The following is a 27,007-nucleotide window of genomic DNA, read 5'->3' on the forward strand; positions in this document are numbered from 1 at the left end:
AGCTACAGTTGATTCCAGGACTGGGAGGTGTTGGGGACAAAAGCTCCAGCTAAAAGCACAGTGATGGAGCCAAGGGGGCCTTGGAGAGCTTTAGTGCCCTGTCCCCACCCCAAGAATCTCCACCAGTAACCCCTACAGCCACTCAGAAACCGTCCAATCCCAGTCAGAACAGCGTACATGCCCTGCAAAGTCAAGCCCTCTAGCCCCCTTCCAAGGAGACTGTCACTTCTGTTCCCTTCCTTTATGGGAATTCTGGAGTTGCCACTGTGAAAAGACTCCCCTTCCCCTGAGACTCAGGAAAGAACTAACATTTCCCCTGCCCACTCTAGGCCTCTGTCCATGTTCACAGTTCTGGGAACACACCAGACACACACACACACACACACACACACACACACACACACACACACACACACGATTTAGCCTTGGATCAGCAACAGCCAGCCAGAGAGGGTCTGGGACCGGGGAGGCATGATGCTAAGCTTAGCTCCCTTTCAATGCCCAGCAGGGGCCCCTGGGTCCCAGTTCCCCAGTTGTGAAGTGGAGTCTGTAGTCTGTGGACTCCAGCTAATTAGCAGCCACAGGAAGGCCTGAGAAGGGGCAGCTCAGGCCCGTCACTGCAGAGCCTTGCCATTAGGGCGATCGATGCCCTGGGAGGGGGACAGCTAAGAGGAGGGGCCCTGGAAAGGCTCCCGAGCCACATAAATAACGAATGGGCAGGATGGGAGCGGCTCTGGCCAGCTGGGTTCTCTAAAACCTCTTCCGCTCAGGGTCTGTTTCAGGGCTGTGCCTCCAGCTCCTGGTGCCCCAGCAGTCCTGCCCTTCCTGGGGTGGGAAGGCGCCTTTGAGCTGAAGGGTCAGCTTTTTTCCCATGAACAACAAAAAGAGAAAGGAATCAAAAACATTCCTAAGCAGAGATAAGAGGATCTGGAAGAGGTGTCTAGAGGGCAAGGTGGATGACTCTGTCCTTCCCCTAACCTGTGAGCAGTGGAGATGCCGGTGCTCAGAGACAAGGAGGAAGGGAGTAGAGCATCTCTGCCTTGGCTGGTGTCAGCCCCCTGGTAGGGCTGGTCCAGCAGACAGGCCAGCTGTCTCTCAGGGCTTCATACTTTCCCCGGCATTCCAGTCCCTCTACCAAATCCCTCCCAGCACCTCCCAAGGCTGGAGCCCCTGATGAGGCGGGCCCAGCCCATTCCTTCCTGCAGCAGGAGCGTCTACACTCTCGTCCCTCCTCCCCCAGCCCCCCAGGTGTAAGGTGACCAGTGGGCCCTGAGCCCAGCCCAGCAGCAGCTCACTCTTATGGAACATAGGTGGGTCCTGCCTCAGGGAGCTGAGACTCACGGTGTCCACTAAGGGCCAGGGAAACCATGGAGACAGTGGCCTAATTTCCCAAATCTCAGGCCACAACCTGCACAGGTGTGGAGAGAGGATCTGTGCAGTTGGTGGTCATCATACTAAAAAGACTTGGGGAGACTTTCTTCACACAGATATTTGGGTCCGGGAGTTTCATCTTTGGCTCTGAGCACCGCTTCCTAAAGGTGACACTGCGATACTGAGCTGTCCCAAAGGGCTGAGGGGAAGAGCTAGCATATCACCTCCATGCACTAGGCTCTGCCTCACACTAGTGACACTGGGATTTGGTCTCACTTTCTGGCTCATGTAGCGTTTCTCACAGCTGACTGGGAGGTGTCCCCCCAGCACAGCTGCAGCATTTCTGCTTGTGCTATCCCAGCGGGAGGGTGCCTGCAGGCCCCTCTTTTTATAATCAACTTGTGTTCTCCGAACTTCTTTTAGAAGGACAGCACTTGGTGGTAGGCAGTGGCTAGGTGGCAGCTGAGGGACCTCCCCAGATCCTTCCGTCCATAGCACCCTGCCCCTTCTCAGGTGGTGGCATCGAGGTAACACTGAGTCCGTAGCTTAAGGAGATGGGTACACTCTCCGGATCGCAGCACAGCTGTAAGGTGAAATTAACACCCATTATTTCAGGCTTCACTGCGGTCCTGTGATGATTCACCTGCACCAAAGTTAAATGAGTTGGTTGTGCAAACAAGACACACTTCTCCCTCTCCCCGCACTCCCAAGGAGCTGGCATTAGAGGCTGTTGATGGCCTCTTTGAAAATGGGGGCCAGAACTCAAGCAAGAACCCTTTCAGGCGATTCAACTTCCTTATGTCCAAGACTTGGAAATATAAAGCCGTTTCTCTGGAGAGCAGCTGTGGCCGTGGTGGCAGGTGAACCCGTGCTTAGAGGCAGGACCTCTAAGGACCACCGGCTGCCGGTGACCAGCCGCATGACTCAGGCCGAGGCGTGGCTGTGTCACATCTCACTGGCTGGCAGTGTCTCATCCACAGAATGGAAATGGATCAAATTGTGGCTTTTAAACTCTGTTCCATGGTGATTCTACAAGTGCCTCGACTCCACCACAGGGGGGTAGGGAGAGAAGGCGGGGCTCCAAGGCCCCCTCCCACTTCACCCAGTGCCTCTGCACTGTTATCTGCTTGACCTAGTAAGCTCGTCTTTACTGTGTTGTTTGAAGAATCCTGCTCACGTTTTTTGGAACCCCTTGGATTTGATGATCTCTGCATAAACCTTAACTTGTCATCAACCAGGTATCAATACTTCACAGGCAGGATTTCTCCTGTCCTGTCATCTCAGACCTAGAGCCAGGCAAGTGGCAGAGGCCAAGATGAGCCTCCCCTGAGCATACAAGGCCACCCGGAAAGAATGAAAAGGGACACGCACTGAGGGCTGTGTCATTTCTACCTTCCTTCTGCCACTTCTGAAAGGGACACTTCCGATAAGCTGTCCTTCCCTGGCTCTAGGGTTTACCTGACTTCAAACCCCACACCCCCGTTCTCAGTGCCTGAGGGGCTCAGGGATGGGGGAACCTGTGTGCTGGTTCTGTTCTGGACGTTTGTGCCCAGGGAAGAAGGGGCAGCCAGGCTGCGTATCCCGCCTTCCCGTGAAATGTAACCCATGGGCAGCTCGCATGTCCGCTGGGCTCTGGCTGCCCTCTTGAGAGTGAGACGTCTGGCCCAAGGTCTCATCCCACAGGAAGACTTGAGGAAGTGTAAAGCCTGCACAGTGTTTCTGCTAATCCCCGGGGGGCTCTAAACTCTTGTTTCCTTGTTTGTGGATGAATTGGCGGCCCAGTGTAGATGCTTCTTGTTGCACTAGCAGATATGGACCCTGGCTCGTTCCTCCGTCTTTGCGCCCATCCCCCTCTCCACACAGATGCACCAGCCTCCACACAAGGTCTTTGGGGGTCTAGTAGACTGTGCTGAGGGGAAGGTTTGGCAAAGAGCAGGGTGGAGGAGGCATTTAAATCCCAGAGGTGCAAGCACCTAGTTGAGGGTCAGCTCCCTAGTTTCTCGAGCTTTCCAGGCACCGCATCTCGCTACCATCAGAGCTGGGATTGTTCACTGCCATCTCTTGACCCTGTAGGACCGGGGCTCTTGCATCTCCTCTGCCTTCTCCCATCCCTCCTCCTCCCCACCGCCCTCCAGGATTTCCCCCAACTCCAAGTTTCTCTCACTCTGTGATGCAAAGCCCTTTCCAGCCCGTTCACCCACACTTGGCTTTTGCATCTCCAAACATTAAGGAGCTCGGCAGAGTAGATGGACCTTTCTTTGCCAGGACCCACCCAGCCTAGAAGGTACCTGTGGGTCTAAGTAACATTTTTTCCCTCACTTCCAGCTGGATCGACTGTGAGGCCTATGTTAGCTATCAAGCTCTGCTGGAGCCCTTGTCACCTTCAGAGCACTGTGGAGGATAGCTTAGGAAGGATAGCTTAGGAAGTTTCCCTAGTTCAGCTTGGATTGCACCTGTGTCCACCCTGTCACCTAAGCTAGTGTCCTGGCCCTCATGTCGTCCCAGACTCTGCTCTCCCCACTCTTGTCTATTCAACAAGCCCTGCTGATTCTTATCAGCAATAACCAATAACTCTGTTATAACCAATAACTCTAATCTGCACCTTTGCCCGGGTGTGGAGCCCTCAAAGCCCCCGTCTCCATGTCTACAACTGCAATTTGACCTCACAAGTGCCCTGTTTGAAACCCACTGGCAGATCCCTTCACCTGCAAGAAGCAGCCCCACATTCTCACAAGGACCACACGCCCCACCCTGGTCTGGTCCCCACTTCTCTCTTTGACCTTGACTCACCCCCTACTCTCCCTCCCCCCACACCACTGCCCACCCCTTTGACACTTACCTGCCAGTAATGCCAGACATATTCCGATAACCTCGAACACACTATTCGTTGCATCTGCTGTTCCTTCTGTCTGGAATGCATCTCCCCTTTCCTCTTCCTCTCAGTTTCCTAGATACTCCTATTCATTCTTCCAAACCCTGCTCAGTTGTCACCTCCTCTCACTTGCCACTCCCTTGGCTGGACACCCAAACCATTTGTTCCTCACTGGTCTGTACTCTTCCGGTGTCTCATACAAACTTACAATGTCACAGGGTACCCTGGTGCTTTGTAATGATCCCAGCTCCCCACTTACCAGCTGTGTAACCTGGGGCATGTTACTTAACCTCTCTGTTCTCCACTTAACCTCATCTAGCTCACATGAGGAGTGAGTAGTTAACAAACATCCTGATGTTACTAAAACAGTGCCTGGCACAAACGAGGAGCTTGATAAGCATTGAGTAGTTCTCAAATTATATTGATTTATACAACTCTCGCTCCTGCATTTGCTCCCTGAGGGCAGGAAATCATCAAGCCCCAGGGCCCAGGCTGTACCAGGTGATTCATTCACACTCTCTGACCTGAGCCGGCCAGGAGCTTACAGTCACTTTGCAGAGAGAAGCTCTAAGAAGGCAAACAACAATGCCCGGTCTGAAGCGATGAGGAGAGACAAGTGCAGTGATGAGGGGGCCAGGCATCAGAGAGCACAGCAGTTGAGAACCTGAGCTCTGTCAGCATGTTACCCAACCAGGTTTGTTTGCCCGAAGCACAGCAAGCCAAGCACTGAGCCACCCAGGTTTACAGCAGAGAAAAGTTTTATTCACAAGGCAGCCAAGTGAGGAGACGGGGAGAATAAATCTCAAATTCGTCTCCCTGAAGGCGAGGAGCTTGGGGTATTTATGGTATAAACAAGCAGGGTGGTCTGAGGCGTGGGGAGAGGTGATTGGAGGGAAGGAGGTGAGGAAATTGGTGTTCTGCGCAGGCGTATCTGAGTTACAGACTTCTTCATGGGACACATGCAAATTCCAGGTGAGTTTGGTACGAACCTTGGGGGAATTTGGGGCTGTGACGTCAGAAGGTCACCTATGGGACAAGCAAGTCTATTCTGTGCAGACTCAGATCCGCCGGGTTGGGTCCCTCCGGTTTCAGCAGGTTTCGTTGTGTTACAAGCAGAGGGGTTTTAAAGAAGCCGTTCCCTTATCTGCAGTTCTGTAAGACAAGCTCAAGAGTTTCTGTTAGTCACCAGTTTCTGTTATGGGTTTTTAACCCTATGGAGCACAGTTTCAGTCCTCCCTTATCTTTTGATCCAATTCCTCAGTCTTGAGGGAAGAGGCCTACTTTCTGCTGTTAAGGGGCGAAGGCCTACAGAGGATTTGAGGAATGGAATTGTTTTGCATTTGATTGCAAATATGGGACCAAGGCTTTGAGTCTAGGTCTTTTTTTTTTTTTTTTTTGGTGGGGGTGGGGTGGGTCGGTGGTCTGGGTCGTTATGTTGAATGATCATCATATGGATTAGAACTTGGGGCTTAAGGATGTGTGGCAAAGAGCAAGTACAGAGTTTTAGCAAGAAGGAGTATAAGTCCTAGCAAGCACACAAAAAATGACGGTTTAAGTAATCCCTCAAATATAGACCTTATTCCTGATGGGATCCATAAGAAGATATTTCCCAAGAGATCGAATCCAGGTTCTCGTGATGACCCTTGTTGGAGCCAAGTTGTCTAATTTTCTCTCAGTAGGTTTTAACTTCCAATGCGGTATTAATATATACATAACAGGAGCTACCGGCCACTACACATATGCCCCTTTCTCTGCTGCAAACCTCGGCCTCTCAGCATCTGGCTTGCTGCGCGTCAAGGCAAACGAACCTGGTTCAGTAACAGGCAGACAGGGCTGAGTTCCCAGTTTGCCCTTTGTTGGTTGCTGAATCTTTCTGTGCCTCAGTTTCCTCACCAGTGAAATGGAAAAACAAACACCCCCATCTCTTAGAATTGTTATGAGAGATTTAAATGGGATAATGTCAATAAAACACTTAGAAAAATGAGTGTCTTGGTACCTCATAAATGCTCCTTAATCTGGAGGTGAAAATACTTAAATTCTTTAAAACCAGAGAGAAGAGGCAGCCAGGGTAGACACTGACCCCCCAGACACAGACTCACGCACACTCTCTGGGCTTCACCACAGCACAGTGGGCTGGACAGGGAGGCCCGGAGGGCTAGGGCTGGAGACAAAGCTTCTCCCAGGACTGAAGTTGGCCTGGATAGAAGGGTGGGCCTTGGACAGGAGGGAGGGGCAAATGCAGGAAAGTGCTGTGTGTTTGGAGGACAGGGAGCTGGCCAGCTGGGCTGGAGCCAAGAGCTCCCGCCAGTAGGAGCTTTTGTGAGCACAAATGGGAAAGGAGGTCAGGGGAGGCTGCGGCAGACATTGAACCTAATAATAATAAATAAAATAGTAGTAATAAAAGTAAACACTTAAGGAATATTTACCATGTGTCTCACAATGTTTGAAGTCTTTATGTGAACAAACTCATTTCATTATCCCGACAACCCTAAGAGATGTACGTAGTATTATTATCCTCAAGTAACTCTGGGGGACCTGAGACCTAGAGAGATCAGGGGTCTTGCCCTGGTCACACTGCTGCTAAGTGGCAGAGCTCTGATCCTTGGCTACCCCAGCCTTAACACCTACTGCCTTTGGCCCATCTGTTTCCTGCCCAGGTGCTGGCACGAAGACCAGAGTAGCTCCCAAGACAGTGTGGTGTGGGTGCAGAAGCAGGGGCTGTTGTCTTTGGGTTCCAGTCCCAGCTCCACCTCTGCCCTGGCTGTGTGACCTTGCATGTGTTACTTCACCTCTAAGCCTCAGTTTCCTCATCTGTAAAATGGGAACAAAAAGCCCCACCTTCCAGGATTGTTACATGGATCAAATACCGATACGTACGTTCTGCATGGAAGCCAGTACATGAGAACGGCTAAGTAATCGGTGACTATCTCCGGCCCTTGCTCAGCCAGCCCAACTCTGCAGAGCCCAGAAGGAGGCGGCCCCTGGCTTGCAGTCAGAATGAGAGGCCTGGGAGTAAGGGGACTTCGGAGAAAGGGGCCGGAAGAGGAAGTGTCCTTCTGTGCAGGGGCACTCAGGCCCTGGGCCCCCACCTGCTGAGGTGAAGCTGAGAGTCATCAGCTGGAGCAGCGGGCAGGCACCGAGGCGGGGTTATAAGCAAAGCCAGCCCTTTGGGTCCTCGAAGTGTGCTTGCCAAATACGCCCTTTCTTGGGCCATCCTCTTCCTTGCCAGCCAGGGAGTCGCCCTCCTCCTCCAGGTCCGTGCCGGCTCCCCTCCCTGTGACCCTCACCCCTACCCAAACCAAACCGAGAGCAGCTGCAACAGGGCCAGTCTTGGCATGCATGGCGCATGGGCCCTTCACAACCCTGCAGCCGTGGGGGCCCTGAGGCCTGCTGAAGTCTGGCTGGCGTGGAACAAAGGCTACCCTGGACATCCGTCTTCCCCTGCCTCTCTGTGCCCTCCTTCAGAGGACGAGGGGAGGAGGGCCGTGATATCTGGGGACACATCCTGTGTGGCAGACAAGTGCGGAGGACTTTATGGGCCTTTATCCACCAGATCCTTTCTTGCCCCTCTTGCGGCCACTAATGGATCCCTGTGCCTCCCACCACCCCCGACACTCCCCACCAACAATCTGTTCTCAGCCCAGCAGCCAGGCTGAACCTTTTGCAGTGTGAGTCAGATCATGTTACCCCTCTCAAAACCCTCAGTGGCTGTCCCTCTTAGAGGAAAAACCAGCCCCTAACAACTAGCAGTCTTTCAGCAGGTTGTGTCACCTTTCTGCTTCATTTCCGCCCATAGAAATGCAGACACCTGCCTCATAGGATAATAGCGAGTATTAAATGAATTAACAGAGGTAACTGCTTGGAATAAGGCATGGCTTGGGATAAGTGCTAAGTAAACATTAGCTTTATCATTAATGTTATTACAGTAGCCAACAGGCTCTTACACAATCTGCTTTCTACCTGGCTCCCTCTTGCAGCCTCAGTTCCTTCCAGAGCCACGCACACTTCCAACCCCAGGGCCTTTGCACCTGCAGTTCCTCTGCCTGGAACACTAACCTCTCCGCAAATATTACCTTCAGGCTCTTCCTGACCATTCTGTTTAATATCAAAACCTCCCTGACTCACCCCTCACCCCGTCATTTATCCTGTTTTATTTTCCTCCATAGCATTTATCGACATCTAGTACATGGCATTTCTTTCTTACTTATTTACCATCTACCTTCCCACTACACCCACTCACTCAAGTATAAGCTCTATGGGGACAGATATTTGCATGTCTCTTGTCCACAACTCTATCCCCAACACCCAGAACATTGCCTGACATAGGTGGGAGTGCAGCGATTCTTTGCTGAATCAATGAATGTATCTTCATAGCTGCCCCAAGAGACAGATATTTGCACCCTCATTTTATAGAGGAGCTTTTTTATTTTATTTTATTTTTTAAATAGAGGAGCTTTGAAGGAAAGACTCAGTGAGGCTGGGAGCTTGCTTGAGGCTGTGGCTTGAGGGATGGAGATTGTTTGCCTCCAGAGTCCCGTTCTCTCCCTGCCCGTGTGTCTAGTGACCTTCTGCCTGCCACTCGCACACATCCCTGACACAGTGCTTTGCTCTGAGTGAGGAGGGTGCTCCAGAAGTATCAGGAAGGTACGAAGGTATTTATCTTAGTCAGCTCAGGCAATTACCACAGACTGAGTAAACAGTCAAACGGTTAAACCCTTCTGCTAAACAACAGAAATTTATTTTCTCGCTGTTCTTGGAGGCTGGAAGTCTGAGATCAGGTGCTGACATAGGCAGGTTCTGGTAAGGACCCTCTTCCTGGCTTGCAGACGGCTGCCTTCTCACTTTGTTCTCAAGTGGCAGGGTGGGAGAGCAAATGCTTCCTCCTGGAAGGCCATAGTCAGGTTGGATTATGGCCCTACTTCTTGCCCTCATTTAACCTTAATTACCACCCAAAGACCCTATCTCCAGATATAGTCACATTGGGGGTTAGGGCTTCAACATATGAATCTGGGGGAACACAGTTCAGTCCATAGCAGTATTTCAGAAGCCATTGAAAAGGGAGGAGAAGGGTCCCCAGGAGGTGGCTGCCTCCCATTTTCCTGTGGGTAATGGGACCATGGGAATGCATCACTCAGCCCCGTCCCGGGTCTTCTGTGAACTGGCAGATTGGGGAGCACAATCTCACTTGATCCTCACAATAACCAGACGAGGTCGGTGTTATCACCCTCATCCTACAGGTGAATACACTGACGCTCAGAGACGTGAGCTTACTTGCCCAAGGCCCCACAGCTGAGAAGTGGCAGGTCTGTGTTCTTAACTACTCTGTGAATTTCCCTTGCAACTCTCTGGGGACATCTCTCTCGTCCCACAGGACTGAGGGACCATGGCCCGCCCTCTAGGAGCCCAGTGTCCCCTCCAGACAAGATGAGCACACGGGGCGTGGCTGTGGAGCTAAGTGCCAAGTGCATGGCCAGTCAGCAAGTGCAGGAGGAGCTCCGACGGCAGTGTGGGCTGGGCTGGCCACCAGGGGTGAGGCAGGTTCAACCAGTGGGCACTCCTGGGAGAGCTGCACAGTCTCCTTCGCAGGATCGTGCAAAACATAGTAAGGCGGTAGGCAGTGAGCTCAGGGTTCGCCGCCTGGAGCGGAGAGGCTGAAGGACGGAAGTGGTAGGAAGGCCAAGAAGGTGGGCAGGGGTCAGGTGCTGGGGGGCCCAGGAGGTGCCTGCAGTTCTGCAGAGGGTGGTATTCGTGTGTTCCTCCTCCACTGGGGGAAGAGTTGGCATTAGCAAGATATCACCTCTGAGGTCCACAGCTCCCCTCAGTATCTGGCTGGGCAGAGAGGGTCGGTGCAAATAAAGAACGTGGTTGGGGTGAGGCGCACAGCAGAGGACAGAGCTGAACTCCTTTCCTAGGGGAGGTGAGACGGCAGCTGTCAGCCATGCCAGCGACCCTCCCGCTGTAGCTGTGGCCTCAGGAAGGGTCCCAGGGCTGGTGGCACCTTCAGAGATTCGCCCTCAACTTTTCAAGCCCCTCCCAAGAGGGTGTGTCCAACCAGGGATGTGCTGATAAATATTTAACAACTGGCTCTCTTGCGAGGGGGGTGGGGTGCAGCACTGCTTTGTAGCATTTGATGATTTTCATGGTGTAAATACTCACAGTATGACTGATACCAGCTACCAACACGGTGTCACTGAACACAGAGCCAGGGAGAGTCGCGCTGTTGGCTGTCATGAGCCCATCTGAGCGCTGTTTCTGGCTCCCCCAAGTCCCATGGCTCCAACAGTGACATTAGCAGGGGCCCTGGGAGGAAGGAGCCAGCCACTCCCAGAGCCTCGGGGCTCTCAGTTCCAATTGGATCTTCCCCTGGAGGGCACCTGGTGTCTTATCCTAGTCAGCTGCAAGCACTAGGCCCGTGAGAGTCCCCAGGGTGGGTCCAGTGCTCCTCCTGTGGGCGTCAAAGTCGGGAAGCACCAAGGGCCCAGAGATCCTACGTTAGACCCAAATCCCAGAAGGAGGCTGTGGAGCAGCTGAGCCCAAAGGCAATGCAGGTGTCACATGTAGGCGGCAGGCCCGGCCTCACCAGCCTGGTACCCACATCCCATTTAATTGCCAGGCTTCAGGACCACTTGTCTAAAGACCCACCTTGGGATCCTGTGTCTTCTTGCCCTCCTCTGCCTCTCCTGGGGTAGAGACCCTAAGGGGCCAAGATGATGGCTCACGGGGCTGAAGGTACCTGAGGGGAAGGACCGCAGGTACCCCCTGTGTGGCGGCTCAGGGGGCTGGAGGAGCCAGTTGTGGAAGCCACTGAAGGCCACTTGTGCCCACTTCCACTGGTGCAAGGGTTGGGCTGCCTGGTGGTGGGTGACTGACCAGCTGAGGGCTTTGCCCGGATCTGGCACATGAGTTGGTGAGGGTGAGTCTGAGCTGGTGTCCCGAAGGGCTCCCCACGTGAGCGTGGGCCCCTCAAGGTCACTCTTGTCGTCCCGAGAAACCTCACCCCTTCTCTCCTGGTTGCCCCTCCTTCCCCACCACCTGCTATAGGTTTTTCATCATCAAAGAGAGCTTTCTTCTTTACTATTCGGAGAGTGAAAAAAAGAGCTTTGAAACCAACAAATACTTCAATATACATCCTAAGGTGAGGGGGCCTCTCCCCAGGGCCACAGCGGGGGAGGGCCCGGTGGGGACAACGGGGGCTGGTATCCTCTGAGGGTAGGGTACCATCTGTTGTCCTGCTCTGGTCTAACAGGGCGTCTGGAAAACAAGTCCTTCTGGGGGCACAAGCCACCCTGGCCCCCTCCTGGCCTGGGTCCCCGCCCTCCAGTGCCCCCTCTGGGAATGTTCTGGTCTGGCTTCCTCTCAGGCCCTGGGCAACACCTGGCTATGGCTGAGGGCTCCCAGAGGCCTTGAGTGACCTGGGCTGGGCGGGGGTCGGGGGTGGGCGCCTCTTCTGATTCTTTCTCAGGGTGTCATCCCTCTGGGGGGCTGCCTGGTGGAGGCTAAGGAAGAGCCCAGCATGCCCTACGCCATGAAAATCTCCCACCAGGATTTCCACGTGAGTAAGGCTCTCCCCTTGGCCTGGGCTCAGCAGGGGCAGAGCAGCTTCTCTGGGACCCCAGGCTCCCTAGGGGCAACCCCTCCCGTGGGCTGGCCTGGGAAGAGTGTCAGTGACTTGGGGATGTCGGGTGGGAGAGCAGAACAGGGCCTGCAGAGGCCTGGCCGTGGCCTCCGTGGTCCTCAAGGTGGCCTCCTCTCAGGCACAACCATGGCTCCTCTTCCTGGCAGGGGAACATCTTGCTGGCTGCCGAGTCGGAGTTTGAGCAGACCCAGTGGCTGGAGATGCTGCAGGAGTCTGGGAAGGTGTAAGTGCGCACGGGCAGGAGGGGTCAGCCTGAGGGTCCAGAAGGGGAAAGGGTGTGGTCTGTGCTGGCCCTGATCTCCCTGCCTCTCTGCTGGGATCCCGGTGGGCACTGAGCACCCTAGGAGAGGGCAGGGTGGGGAGGACAGGGCTGTGGGAGCTGGTTATCGTGGGGAGAGGAGACAGACCGGGTTTCGAGCATCTTTGGGGGGGGTCTCCTAAGTGAGCTTTGAGCAAAGTGAGTTTGCTTGTCTAGCGTCACAGGTGGCAGACGTGGGCACCGTTTGTCTCCAACTCTCAGGAGCAAATCCAGCATCGCTAGGAGGACTTGGCTGCCTGCTGACACCCTCCTCGTCTCCCCAGGCCCCTAATTAACTCTCGCTCAGACCAGAGCTGCTGCTTTGGGCATCAGAGTCCAGATCACAGAAACCTCCAGCCCAGCACTATCCATCTGCGCACAAACCCCTGTCCCAGCACCTGCCTATTCATGCTGGGTCATGCTTTTAGTTCCACAAATAATGCTGAGTGCCCGTCCCGTGCCAGGCCTTGTGCCAGGTGGTGGCCATTCAGTGGTGTAGAAAGCAGCCCAGGAAGCAATCTCTTCCCTGCTCCCAAAGTTCTGTTGGCCCAGCCCACGGTGGCCCACTTTGCAGCCTGGGCCAGCCTCCGGGGACTGTAACTGATCGATGCTGGTGGCGTGCCCAGAGCCGCGGGTGCCGAGGTGAATGCGAGCTGGGATTCTGGAGGAGAAAGGATGGCGAGTACACACCATGCACATTCTCTTTCTCCTCCACCCTTCTGTTTTAACGATTTTGTGTTTCTTCCTCTTCTCTCCTGTCCCATCTGCCCTCCCTCCCCAGGACTTGGAAGAATGCCCAGCTGGGAGAAGCCATGATCAAAAGCCTAGAGGCCCAGGGGCTGCAGCTGGCCAAGGAGAAGCAGGAGTATTTAGGTTGGCTGAGGGATGGGCTGGAAACTGAGGCTCCCTGACGGTAGCATTTCAGGGCCGGGGGCTGCAGCCCAGGGCTTGATGCAGGACTGAGAGAGCGTGTCTTGGGTGGGGCTTAGCAGGCTATGAAGAGCCAGAGACTGGCTCGGAGCCTGGAGGGCTCTATGGCGTGATACATGTCCTCTGGGCCAGCATGACAGGAGGCAGGAGAGCCTGGTGGTCAGGAGCCTGGCCTCTGGACCCAGCTTTGTCATTTATCCATCAGCTGTGTGTATCTTTATGCAGCTCAGCCTAAGTTTCAGTTTCCTCATCCTTAAAATGGAGACATTTTTGTTCCTAGCTTTTAGAGGTGATATGAGGATCAGGTTAAATAAGAAAATGCCTGGAAGCACTTGTGTCAGGCATGCAGTAAGGGTCCCACAAATGGAATTGATGTTATCCTGCCCAGGGCCCCAAAGGTCTGGACTTGGTCCCAGTTCTGACCCCCAGCCCACTTTAAGGCGCTAGGCCCCTGTGTTCCTGACTGGCTGGTAGGCATGCTCTGTTTGAGAAAGAAGAAGGTGAGCCTGGGAGGTCGGTCCTTTGCCTGGGACCCTCTCTCCTGCTTAGACAAGTGGGGCCCCAGCACTGTTTCCCCTCTGCCCGCTCCAGACACCCTCTGCCCCCAGGACCTGCCCTGCCTCACTAGCCAGACACCAGCACAGAGGTTAACAGCACCCCGGGAGTGCAGAGACCCACTTGAGCTTCCAAAGATGAGCTGTCATTGTCTTACGAATGCACAAAGCAGGGACAGTGCCGAGACAGGAGTGTAGCAGCCCAGGCCAGCATGGAGCTTCCATGCCCGGGAGCTGCCCCACCCCCTCTGTCTGGCCTGGGCACGGCAGTGCCGACCTCTTCCTTGGGAGGAGCTGGGGGTGATAGAGGTGATCGCAGGCACTGACCCCTCAGGACTGGATCTGGAGTGAGCTTTTCGTGACAGTGTGTGTGCTTGCTTTGGCAGACAAACTGATGGAAGAGACTGAAGAACTCTGCCTTCAGAGGGAGCAGAGAGAGGTAGGGGCACATCGAGACTGCTCCCCGCCGCCTCCCGCTCTGTGGGCCCTTTCACAGCCACCGTGTACTGACTTGTGTTCCTGGCATTAGGGAGTGGTGTAGGGGAGATGGGCAGCCAGACAACTTGCTGGGAAATCAGACGAGCAGAGCAGGAAGGCCAGTGAGACGACAGTGCTTTTGGGACTTGCTGTTGCTTCTTGGCAAGAAGTGTATTTCTCCTTGCCAGTCCTGGGGGAGGAAAATAAAAAGGGTGGGTGATCACTTTCTAGAAAAAGAGCCATTCAAAAATTTTATAAGCTGTGTCGGGAGGTAATGAGCTGCTTGTCACTGGTGATATTCACAGGAGGCTGCGGTGGCCTTTCTCATCCATAGCGGGGCTTCTGGCACCATAAAGGTGATTGGGTTGGATGATATCAGAGGTTCCTTCATCCTCTAAATGTCAACATACACGTTCTAAGGAGGCCAAGCATTGGCTGGGGGCAGGCTGTGGCGTGAAGGAGACCCTTGCCTCATTTGAAGATGGGGGCTGCTGAAGTCCATGCCGTTTGGGATCTCCATGCAGCACTGGGCCTTGCCTGTTCTGAGAAATCACGACCACCCCTGAAGGGCAGGGTAGGGTAGTGGTTAGCGGTGCTGACTTGGAGTCAGGCTGCCTGTGTCTGGATTGGACCTTCACTGCTTCTGGCTGTGTGACCTTGGGCAAGTTACCTAACCTCTCTGAACATTAATAGTCTCATGTGAAAAATGGGGATAATAATAGAACCCATCTTATCAGGGATGTTTTGAGGATTCAGTGAGGTGTTACATAGAAAGTGCTTAGCACATAGTACGTGCTTAATGAACATCTATGTTAGTGTTCCGATCATTAATTAGCCCATCCTGCACTTGAACTGCCTGAGCCCCAAGCCCCAGGGTGGCATACCCTGAGGTGCCTGCAGAGGGAGGGCCTGATTTGGTCCACTTCTCTTTGCCTGGTGCCTGTTCCTTGTCTCTCCCAGGCAAGTCCAGGGCTGGGCCCATCAGCCTGGACTCAGTGCCTACCTCTCTGACTTGACTCTTGCAAACTCCTCACCCTTTCCAACCACCCATCACTGGGCTCGGAAACGGGCCGGACAGTCAAGAAGCATCATGGCCCTGTAGCACCCCAAACACTCCTGGGGCCTGGCAGAGCACCTGGCCCAGGATGGGTGCATGATAAATGTTGTGGAATGACTCGATGAATGAATATTTTTGATTCTTATAATTTTACATTACATCTTGATTTTAATCCAGTAGGACAATCCACCCTCATTTTTCTTCTTCCAAAAATTTATCAAATATTCTTGCCCAATTTTTCTTCCAGCTGGACTTCAGTATCATTTTGTCAATTACAAAACAAACAAAAAACCCAAACCCAAACAAACAGAAAAGAAAATCTATTGAGGATTTGTGTTAGGATTGCATGGATCTGAGGACTGGCATCATGGCGGCATTGAGCCTTCTCCCCCAGCAGTGTGTGGGCCTCTGGGTCCAGGCTGTTGTCATCTGGGTTCTTCCCACATTAGAATTTTGGCATTTTCTTCATACAGTTCTGTACATTGTGAAAAGTGAGACTTCTGGTGGATTGTCAGCAACTTAAAAGCAGGTAATTTAGGAAGCCAGAGGATGGGATGGAGTGACAGACACAGCCGCTGGCAGAGAGAGACAGACTTATCCATCAGAGAGACTAAATCTGGGACAGCAGTCAGCCCGAGGAAAATTTAGACACTCTATCTAGGTCTTTAGCCAGGAAATGAGGCCAGCAGGGACCCGCTGCTCACAGACATTGCTTAAAGCTATAGCACGCTGAAGGAAGGAGACCTGCCAGCTGTGAACTTCCTGGGTTTTGGGTACAAAATGTGAGCAAGACTCACTTGGGTCCAGCTTGGGTCCACCTTGGTGAAGGCTGCTCCGGGCTGGCAGGAGGGAGAGGATGTGCTCAGGTTCTCATTCCAGTGTCAGCTGTGTGCTCTAGATTGGGAATAGAACTCACTGAGTCATTCTGTCAAGGGTTTTCCTTCCTTAACTTGTTCGTCTATATTATGGATCCACCTGCCCCCTTCACCTTTCCCATCTCCACTCCAGGTCACAGAGATGGTCTGGGAGTACCTTGCTTGGGCCACTTAGAAAGGCATTTGGTACAATGGCCCAGTGAGAAGTTGAAGATTCTCTGGTCTCCAAGAGGCAGTCTGGTTTAAAAGGAGACTCAGGGTCTGGTACCAGTCTATCACTGACTGTGTGACCTTGGACAAATTCGGCTCTGTGATGCTCCGGTAAGAGCGATGGCTGTGCCTGGCTAGCTCCCAGGTTGCTGAGGGGCTCAGTGAAATGGAAGCCAGGGAGTGCTTTGTGGACCGGTAAGGGCTGTGCAGATACGCACTGTGTGATGGTGCAGCTCTGACATCCTCCACTTGGCAGAAAGGGCGGGGAACTCTTGGGGTACCAGCTGAGAGTTCAAAGGGAGCCATCCTGGGCTCTTCTGCCCTGGGGTCAGAAGACAATGCCATTCCTTGGGTGCAGGTCCCTCAGATGTCCCTGGCTCCCTTTATCATCACTCTTATCCCCTGGAGGAGGGCAGCCTGCCTACCTTCCCTTTTCTGGTTGAACTGTGAGAGCACAGCCTTGCATGTGGGCTGGCACATGGGAAATCAGAAATGCCCAGGGCCAGTCAGGCAGGGTTCCTGCCATGCGGGGTGCTCCCAGTCCGAACTTAGACTCTTGGAGCTGGAAAGGACGACCCCTTTCAAGGTGAGGCTCTCTGCCGACCTCCCTGATGGATGCTGATCCTGATTCTGGCATTGGCAGCTCACTACCTCCGGAGGTATCCTTTGCATTATTATTATTTTTTTGTGTGTGTGGTATGCGGGCCTCCCTCTGTTGTGGCCTCTCCCCTTGCGGAGCACAGGCTCCGGACGCGCAGGCCCAGCGGCCATGGCTCACGGGCCCAGCCGCTCCGCGGCATGTGGGATCTTCCCGGACCGGGGCACGAACCCGGTTCCCCTGCATCGGCAGGCGGACGCGCAACCACTGCGCCACCAGGGAAGCCCTCCTTTGCATTATTGCTCCACTATTTGGAAGCTCTTCCTTCCATGGAGCTGGAATTTGCCGTCTAGTGCCTTCTTTCCAACCTCATACTTTGGCAACTTAAGTCAGGTGCAAGAGTCAGAAGCACAAGCATGATGTGGTGGAGAAAGTCTTCAGCTGCAGGGGGTCTTAGCTGACCTCAGTCATGGCAGCGGTGCCTCAAACACTCATGCCGTCTTGGGCTGCATGAACAGAAAATTCTGGCTGCTTCAGCTTTACAGGTTGTGTGTTCCACTCCAATCAGCATTCTTAGGCTCCACCTGGACATCAGCTTCATTTAAGAATCATCCAGATGAAATGGAAGGTGGAAAGGAAGGGAGCAACCAGGAAGGAGATTTTCTTTCTTTTTCCTCTTTAATATAGAACTTTAACCCCTAATGGTAGAAATCGTGCTCTTTGTAGAAAATTTGGAAAACATGAAGAAGAAAACATATTTTATCCTTAACCCCACAACTGATCGGTAATTACTGTCAACTTTTTAAAAAACATTTATTTTATTTATTTAGTTTTGGCTGTGTTGGGTCTTCGTTGCTGCACACGGGCTTTCTCTAGTCGCGTCGAGCGGGGGCTGCTCTTCGTTGCGGTGCGCAGGCTTCTCACTGTGGTGGCTTCTCTTGTTGCGGAGCACGGGCTCTAGGCCTGCGGGCTTCAGCAGTTGTGGCTCGCGGGCTCCAGAACGCAGGCTCAGTAGTTGTGGCTCGCGGGCTCTAGAGCGCAGGCTCAGTAGTTGTGGCGCACAGGCTTAGTTGCTCCGCAGCGTGTGGGATCTTCCTGGACCAGGGCTCGAACCCGTGTCCCCTGCATTGACAGGTGGATTCCTAACCACTGTGCCACCAGGAAAGCCCCTACTGTCAACTTTTTGGTGTTTTTCCTTGGTCTTTTTTCCTATATAATATTCTTATATATATCTTAAACATAATAGGATCATATCAGATATTCAGTTTTATGGCCTTTTTCATACCTTTCATTTTACCTTCATTAACACTGTACCTTCAGCAGTTTTCCATGTCATTGAACATTCTTTGAAAACATTAGTTTTAGTGACCCCAGGGTCACTAATCGGACTCTTCCCTTTCCTTCGGGTTTTATTCCTTCTCTGATTCTCCTCAAAGCCAAGGGCAACTTCTCCCTACAGGCAGCCCCACTCCCTGGTGGGGTTTCCATCATCCTTGAGAACAAAGCCCCTGGGTGAAGAATGAGGGTGTAATTTGGATCTAGAAGATGAGAGAGAAAGTGGATCTAGAAATAATATCCTCCCACAGCGTAAAATGTGGAAGAACAAAACGGTTGTCGCAAAATGCTTCTAACCACCCTTCGCTTGAAGTGCACCCCTCAATACCACCTGCCACTGAACCCCAGGAAAACAGAACCCCTGGGGGGCACCTGCTTGATGGGAAAACACTTGATCTCGCCGGCAATCCTGAAGGGACTGGTCTGGTTCCCTGGGCCAGCTTGTCCTGGGCTTTCTGGCTATACTGTTCCCTTGGGGGTGAGTCCAGGGGAGGCCGCAGCCACCTGTACTCATTGTTTCCCGGATGCCTTGAGGAAAAAGGCTTTACTCTCTGATTTTGGGATTGGGAATAGCTTTCCTTTGCCACTTCTAACAGATGCCACTCCAGGGATCTTTAATGGAAATATACACACACACGTTTCCCTCCAGGGCTTGGGGGCCAGCCAACACGCCTTAGGGTGTGAGTGACTGGAGTTGCCCAGTGGAGCAGACATCTAGAATTATCATCACATCCTGTCGCAGGAAATAATGTTGGGATCATTTCTAAACCCTAGCTCAGCATGCTAAGTGTGTCCTTGTTTTGTTTTATTTTTTATTTATTTATTTTTGCAATTTTTTTTTTTTTGTAGTATGGTTGATTTACAATGTTGTGTTAGTTTCAGGTGTACAGCAAAGTGATTCATTACTATACAGGGATCTTTAATGGAAATATACACACACACGTTTCCCTCCAGGGCTTGGGGGCCAGCCAACACGCCTTAGGGTGTGAGTGACTGGAGTTGCCCAGTGGAGCAGACATCTAGAATTATCATCACATCCTGTCGCAGGAAATAATGTTGGGATCATTTCTAAACCCTAGCTCAGCATGCTAAGTGTGTCCTTGTTTTGTTTTATTTTTTATTTATTTATTTTTGCAATTTTTTTTTTTTTGTAGTATGGTTGATTTACAATGTTGTGTTAGTTTCAGGTGTACAGCAAAGTGATTCATTTCTATACACACACACACACACACACACACACACACACACACCTATGTAAATATATTCTAAGTGTGTTTTAAGTGAGCCCAGTTCATCACAGATCTTGGTTTCGTTGAGACTATGTGTCACTGAATGGGACCAGGGCTCCTCAGGGCTTAATTCCAAGTCTGGTGCAGACTGTGCTGAACCCCAGAGGGTCCCCTGGGTTAGAGTGGGGCTTCCTGACCTCAGGAGCCCTTTGCTGCCTGTGACTCTTTTCTTCCTCTCTGATTCTCTTTAGGAGCTTGAGCGCCTGAACCAGGTGCTGGAGGCCGAGAAGCAGCAGTTTGAGGAGGTGGTACAGGAGCTGAAGATGGAACAGGAGCAGATCAAGAGGTGGTGGTGGTGCCTGGGGGCGTGGGGGCGGGGGGAAGGTGCACCCAGGCTAGGACGCGTAGGACCCATGGTTCCCATTAGGCTGGAGAGGCCTCCCCCCAGGAGATCCTCACTGCTTGATGACTTGGTTTGGATCTGTCCTCCCAATGCTCCAGGCCTTGGGGTGTGCCCAGAAAAAGCTGCAGACCCCACACCAATGGCCACTTCTGCACCCTGGAGCACAAGGCATGGGCAGGTGCAATCAGAAATCCCCACGAGCAACGACCCCCTCCTGCCTCGGTCAAACCTCCCTTACCCGGGGAAGACAGGTCAGGAGGTGCCGTTGGCCAAAATCCCCAACATTCCCTGACTTTCCTGCACAGTCTCTTCACATTCTGGCTGATGATGTCTGTCCCTTGGGACCTTTAGTCTGTGTATGGTTTGCAAACCCAGTTGCATATTATAATCATCTAAGAGGATTAGAATCTGCTAAAGGTAGGACCCAGAAATCTATACAGTAAGTCCCCTACACATGAACGAGTTCCATTCCAAGAGCTTGTTCCTAAGTCCAATTTGTTTGTAAGTCCAACAGATTTAGTCTAGGTACCCAACTGACCCAATCGGCTGTATAGTACTGTACTGTAATAGGTTTATAATACTTTTCACACAAATAATATATAAAAAAACAAACAACACAAAAAATAAAGAAAACATTTTTTTTTTTTTTGGTACGCGGGCCTCTCACTGCTGTGGCCTCTCCCGTTGCGGAGCACAGGCTCCGGACGTGCAGGCTCAGCGGCCATGGCTCACGGGCCCAGCCGCTCCGCAGCATGTGGGATCTTCCCGGACCGGGGCACAAACCCGTGTCCCCTGCATCGGCAGGCGGACTCTCAACCACTGCGCCACCAGGGAAGCCCAAGAAAACATTTTTAATCTTACAGTGCAGTACCTTGAAAAGTACAGTAGTACAGTACAACCGTTGGCATACAGGGGCTGGCATAGAGTGAACAGGCTAGAAGAATTACTGACTGGAGGAGGCAGAGGAGGTGGGAGATGGTAGAGCTGATGGATCGTCAGCGATAGGAGACAAGCTGCAATTTCACTCACACCTGACGTTGATGGCACAGGTTCTGGTTCCTTGCTGGATTCATTTCTATCTACCCTCTTGAAAAAACGATCCAGTGATGTGTGGGTAGTAGCTCTTTCCTGGGCTTGAGATAAAGATACTGTACTCTGTACTCTATACAGTACTGGACAGTAAAGTACACAAAAGCACAACCATTTGTAGAGGATGCACGCACGTGACAATGTACGCCAGACACGTAAACTAACTTACGTGATTGGACATGCGAATGCATGTTCCCATCTTTGAAAGTTTGCAACTTGAAGGTTCGTATGTAGGGGACTTACTGTACTTTAAAATGTTCTCCAGGTCATTACTTTTTCTTTTCCTTTTTTTTTTTTCCTGCGTTGGTTATTCGTTGCTGCTCACGGGCTTTCTCTAGTTGCGGCGAGCGGAGGCTACTCTTCATTGCGGTGCGCGGGCTTCTCATCGCGGTGGCTTCTCTTGTTGAGGAACACGGGCTTAGTTGCTCCGTGGCATGTGGGGTCTTCCCGGACCGGGGATCAAACCCGTGTCCCCTGCATTGACAGGCGGATTCTTAACCACTGAGCCACGAGGCAAGTCCCTCCAGGTCATTCTGTGTAGCCTATCCATGAATTTGGAGACAACTGCTCTGGGTACTGTTGATGGTGCCGGCTGCTGTCACCATCACCATCATCATCGCCATCATCATCATCACCAGCACCATCACCACGACTGATTATCAGTGATAGTCCAGAAAGAGTGTTCTTGAAACAACCTTATAAAAGAAAGTCATTAGGGATTCCCTGGTGGCGCAGCGGTTGAGAGTCCGCCTGCCGATTCAGGGCACGCGGGTTCGTGCCCCGGTCCTGGAGGATCCCACATGCCGCGGAGCGGCTGGGCCCGTGAGCCGTGGCCGCTGAGCCTGCGCGTCCGGAGCCTGTGCTCCGCAACGGGAGAGGCCACAACAGTGAGAGGCCCGCGTACCGCAAAAAAAAAAATGATAATAAAAAGTCATTAGACATGTGTTTTGGGGAGGGAGAAGCTCAGAGACTCTCATCAACTAATAGCCAAGCACCTGCTCACTTCCAGAATTGTGCCAGACCCTGGAATGGAAGATAAGCCCTCTCCCTTGAGGATCTGGTTGGGAAAACCAGACTCACACCCAGGAAACATCAACAATGCTTACAATAATGTACAAACAGGTGCTCAAGGGCATAGCACACACCCCCTGTCTTATAGGAATTAAGATATATGTGCGATCCTTGTGGGCTTCAGCAGAGGTTAGATTGAGCTGGGCCTTGAAGGGTGGTAGGAGTTGGAAAATGGGTGGGAGAAGGATAAGGCATCACAAGCAGGAGGAAGGGAAACCGGATGTAAAGGCCCAAGGGGACCCAGGCTTGTTAAGACAGCAGCAAGGAGTTTGTCACCCCAGAGAAGGGCCTCAGCCATGTCCCATGTCAGAGTGAGCAGATTGTAGCAAGGGCTGTCCAGGGAGGACAGGGTGAGGCCTTTGTTTCTCCAGTACTCCTCTTTGCCCTTGGGGTGGCCCTGGATTTATTTTGACAGATTCATGTACACCTAGAGCAAGTGACTTCAGCCCCACTTGGCCGAGATCTCCTCCGTTCAGCCCTGGGCTCCTGCAGCTGCCGGCAGCACCCAGCCATGTGAGGGGCTGGCCTTCCAAAGAGCCCTCTGAGCTGTATAGGGAAGCCGTATAGGCTTCTGTGACGCAGAAGCCACAAAGGGGCCTGGCAGGGGTGGGCACTGCCATACCCAGCCCTCTGTCCCTGCAGGGAGCTAGAACTGACTGCAAGATGCCTCAAGGGTGTGGAACAAGAGAAAAAGGAGCTGAGGCACCTCACGGAGTCCTTACAGCAGATGCTGGAGGTGAGGGGCCGCTGGTGGGCTGGCTGCCTGGAGGGAGCCATGGTTGGTTGGGCCACGTGACACAGTTTTTTCCAACAGTGTTGCCCCAGAGAGTTATCTGCAAGGGAAACGGGGCACGAAGGGGAGCTGATCTAAAGGGTTTCTTCTCTGTGCACCATTGGGAACTCCAGCTGACACTTGAGGCTCAAAGCAGGGCCCAGAAGGGCAAATTCAAGTTTGCCCTGGCTATGACCGTGGCCTTAGGAAATCCACCTTCTTCAGTGCTTATATGTTTATACTCGATGGAGGATCGATTAGGGTGGGCTGCACGGCCACCCACAACTTCCTTCTTGTGGCTCATTCACTTAGCTGTTCCCCGGTGAAACTGAGCATGAGGGAGAATCACCTCCATTTGATACAGAAGCAGCGAGGGAGGGGGAGGAGGTGGCATGTGTCAAGGACAAGGTGCCAACTCTTTAGCAGGACGTCCAGGTGCACACTCTGGCCCCAGCCTCTGCTACCCTCCTGTCCCCTCCCCCTCTGCTGCCCCTCCACACCCCGCACAATGACATCCCCACATCTACTTCAAACCACTGAACACTTGTGCCCCGAGGAAGCCGCGACCCTCCAACCTCCACACCTTTGCCCACACCGCTCCTTCTCCCCAGAATGTGCTCTCACCTCTTCTCTGCCTAGGGAACACTTTCATCCTTCTTAGGCTCAGCTCAAATATCACCGTAGTCAAGCTTCCCTGACTCATCTAAGGAGGGATTTGCTCTGACCTCTGGGTCCCCACGGCACTTTGTACATCTGTTAATGCACTTGACACATGAGGTTGTGTTTTCCAAACAGTGAGCTTCACTAGGTTGCATCTCAAGTTCTCTCCAAGCCCAGCACCTCGAGTGAGCCTGGCATGTCGTGGGAGATCCGTGTTGGTTACCAGATTCATGAACTGCCTTGCAGATTGCAAGGTTTCTATTCCCCCTTGACTGACTGCGGCTTTGTGGTGCCTTTATTTGTTTATCTTTCCCTGTCTCACCACAGGAGGTCGTTCTCATGGGTAGTTTCAACTCCAGAATCTCTGAGTAGTGCAAGATCCCAGTCTGATAAGTGGGGGGAATGTCTAAGTCTGCTCTTGGGCTGGTTCCTGTTGGGTGTTCTTCACACAAGCCCAGCACACTCCCTCACTTGTTCCTGGAGGAACAAGGACCCCAGAAGCTCATGATGCCCTTGAGCCTTGGGTCCCCATTGTAGTAGGTGCCCCGTCCACGTCTACTGCCACGAGCTGGGCTCCTCCCTGACTTCCTCAATGGAGGAGTAGCCTTGCCTCAGTGGGAGGAAGGAGATCCTCGCTGGCCTTTTACCTCAGGGAAGAATGAAGACATTTCAGGTGTCCCTCAGAGGACTGAGTGAGGAGGGCCTCACTTCCCGGAATTGAAATCCAGGTGAGGGCAGCCTTGGCAGAGAACCTGACTTAGGCTCTTTCTCTTCTTCCCCTCCCTCCATGCCAGGAACTCTCCATAGAGAAGAAGAAAACCCTGGAAATGCTGGAGGAGAATGAGAACCAGCTGCAGACACTGGCCAATCAGAGCGAGCAGCCCCCTCCCAGTGGGGGTCTCCATAGCAACCTGAGGCATATAGAGGAGAAGATGCAGCAGCTCTTAGAGGAGAAGCTCCTGGCGGAGAAGCGGTGAGGGAGCCCTAAACCCCTGAGTCCATAGAGGTAACTCTCCGTGAACTGGACACCTGGGCTCTTGGGTTCTAGTTGTCCTCGATCAAATGGGTCACTCACTTCCTTTTGGCTAGGACTCAGTTTCCCCACCAGGCAAATGGGAAGCAATCCTTCACTATCCTAAGCTGACTTGATAATTGTCTCTTGCAATGGTGTGACCCATACAGACAGTCATTAGGCCTGTCTAACAGAGCTTTGTGATAGGTTGGGCAGGTCCTCTCAGCCCCTTTTCACAGATGAGGAAACTGAGCCTTGGAGGGGTTGGAGGACCTCCCCGAGCTCACAGAACTAGCGAGATGTGGACCCAGGACTCCCCTCACTGACCACATTACCCCCATCACCACCTGGGAGACAGGACCCAGCCAGTTCTGGGGCTCACGAAGCAGGGTCTCAGGCCTTCTCCAGCCAGGTCCCTACGAGGGGCCGCCCTCCCACTGGAAGCCCCGTTGGTGAGTGGGCCCTGAGTGAGCGCCTCTCCCCGGGGCAGGATGAAGGAGAACGAGGAGCGCTCGCGGGCCCTGGAGGAGGAGCGGGAGTTCTATTCCAGCCAGTCCCAGGCGCTGCAGAACTCGCTGCAGGAGCTGACAGCGGAGAAGCAGCAGGCCGAGCGCGAGCTCAAGGTGCTGGGCCACCGGGAGCGTGTGGTGCTCAGGGCCCTCGCCTCACCTGGAGACACTTCCCTCACATCCCTGCCCTCACCGGGCAACTTCCTGAATGAGCCCTGCCAATCTGACCGGCCAGGTGCGGGCAGTGCAGCCACCACGAGGGGAAGCCCTGAGCCTGACCTGCGGTGGGGCGTCATTGGAGACACCTGTCCCGTGCAGGGGCTGAGTCCCGGCCATCGGGTGGAGGGCGTAAGACAAAAGGCAGGATGCGGTAACTTGCATCCCAGTCAGGAGGCGAGAAAGCCCGCTGAGCCAGGGGTGATCAGGGAAGGCTTCCAAGGGATGGTAGCTGCCCCACCAGGACCCGTTTCCCTCTCCTCGCCTCTCCCCTCAGGCTGAGGTGAAGGTCCGCGTGGACCTGGAGAGGCGCCTGCGGGAGGCAGAGGGGGCCTTGCGGAGCCTGGAGCAAGGGCTCAACTCCAAGGTGCGGAACAAGGAGAAGGAGGAGAGGATGCGGGCTGACGTGAGCCACCTGAAGAGTAAGCCCTGCCCCCGCTGCCGGCCCAGCCCTCGAGCTCTGCCCAGCCGTCCAGGCCCTGCGGAGCCCGGCCTGGGGCCGGAGCACCACTCTGGGGCCTGGTGTGCACTAGGTGACCCATAGGTGTTGATGGGCGTCTCCTGGGCGTGGCTGCCTTTGGCTCTTGGATCCGGGTGGGGGGAAAGCCTGAAGTTCCGCCCCCTTTGGCAGGTGACTCAGGTCTCCAAAGGGATGGGGGTCAGCGTATTTCCCTCTCGACCCCACCAGGATCCTGGGCAGGGGAGGGGCGGGCAGGAGGGGAGGGTGCAGTGGAACTGCGGCCGCAGGGTTCTTTGAAGAGTGCATCCGGAATGCGGAGCTGGAGGCCAAGATGCCGGTCATCATGAAGAATTCCGTGTACATCCACAAGGCGGCCACTCGCCGCATCAAGAGCTGCCGCTTCCACCGGCGCCGGTCCAGCACCTCCTGGAATGACGGTGGGTGCGGCTGTCCCCGAGCCCTGGCGGGTGGGACGGTGCCGGGCTGTCCTTGACCAGGCAGGAAGAGGGCAGGACGGGGAGGGAGAGGGGCTGGCCCAGCCCTGAGTGTGGCCCGAGCCCGGCTCCCCCAGTCTTGGGCTTCTCCCAGGGCCGTGGGAGCCCATGGACCGGGAGGGGCTGGAGGATGGGGTGTGAAGGAGGGGGGCCTGGGGTTGGGGACAGGGCTGTGCCCCAGTGGAGGGACGGCTGTTCACGGCCGGCCCGTGGGGCCACCGTATCCCCAGTGAAGCCGTCCCAGTCCTTCATGACCTCCCAGCTGGAAGCCAACAACATGGAGGAGCTGAGGGAGGTGGCCAAGCGGCTCAGCCGGGACCAGCGCTTCCGCGAATCCATCTACCACATCATGGCGACCCAGCCTGGAGCCCCCTCTGCGCTCCCCCCCGCGGGAAAGTGATGGCCGCCCCTCCCCGCCGCCCAGGTCCTTCCTCACTGGGGGCAGGAGGGAGTGGGCGGGGGAGGCCTGACTCTACAGGGCTCCTCTCTGCCAACGCTCCATGTGGGGGCCAGCCTCACCCGCAAAGGACAGGGGCGCCACCTCCCTCACCCTCACCCCAGACCCTACCCTTGGGTCAGGTCAGGCCAAAGCTGGGTGCCGCCTGGTTGTCATGGTAAAGCAAGGATGGGGCCTGGCGGCACGGAGAGACTTTTCTGGCCGGGGAGTGGGCTGGGCAGGGCCCACCACCTTCTGCCGTGCCCGCCATACTTCTCTGTGACTCTGCCGCCCTCCCCACCTTGACCCTTGCTTCCCAGGGCTTCCCAACCCTCTTTGCTTCTGAGACCCACAGGCGTCCCTCGGTCAAGGCCCCTCTGACCACACCGCGGAAGAAAGGGAGCGGGCACAGCCGCTCTGGGCCAGTGGCCTACCACCCTCGC

At 53.9% G+C, this 27,007-nt stretch overlaps 1 protein-coding gene across 1 annotated transcript in view; it reads left to right on the forward strand.

Annotated features, from left to right (window-relative positions):
• The window catches only part of PLEKHD1 (pleckstrin homology and coiled-coil domain containing D1), a 28,834-nt gene extending 1,857 nt beyond the window's left edge, over nt 1-26,977 (forward strand). The window contains exons 2-13 of the mRNA XM_007117755.4: nt 11,285-11,378; nt 11,706-11,795; nt 12,026-12,102; nt 12,959-13,050; nt 14,048-14,100; nt 19,694-19,788; nt 22,648-22,741; nt 24,232-24,410; nt 24,940-25,072; nt 25,452-25,596; nt 25,922-26,071; nt 26,359-26,977. Coding sequence (XP_007117817.1) covers nt 11,285-11,378; nt 11,706-11,795; nt 12,026-12,102; nt 12,959-13,050; nt 14,048-14,100; nt 19,694-19,788; nt 22,648-22,741; nt 24,232-24,410; nt 24,940-25,072; nt 25,452-25,596; nt 25,922-26,071; nt 26,359-26,528 — 1,372 coding nt within the window. The 3' untranslated portion in view covers nt 26,529-26,977. The remainder of the gene's footprint in view (nt 1-11,284; nt 11,379-11,705; nt 11,796-12,025; nt 12,103-12,958; nt 13,051-14,047; nt 14,101-19,693; nt 19,789-22,647; nt 22,742-24,231; nt 24,411-24,939; nt 25,073-25,451; nt 25,597-25,921; nt 26,072-26,358) is intronic.
• The last annotated feature ends 30 nt before the right edge of the window (nt 26,978-27,007 follow it).

Source organism: Physeter macrocephalus, chromosome 11 (assembly GCF_002837175.3).
Source record: "Physeter macrocephalus isolate SW-GA chromosome 11, ASM283717v5, whole genome shotgun sequence".
Classification (NCBI taxonomy): Eukaryota; Metazoa; Chordata; class Mammalia; order Artiodactyla; family Physeteridae; genus Physeter; species Physeter macrocephalus.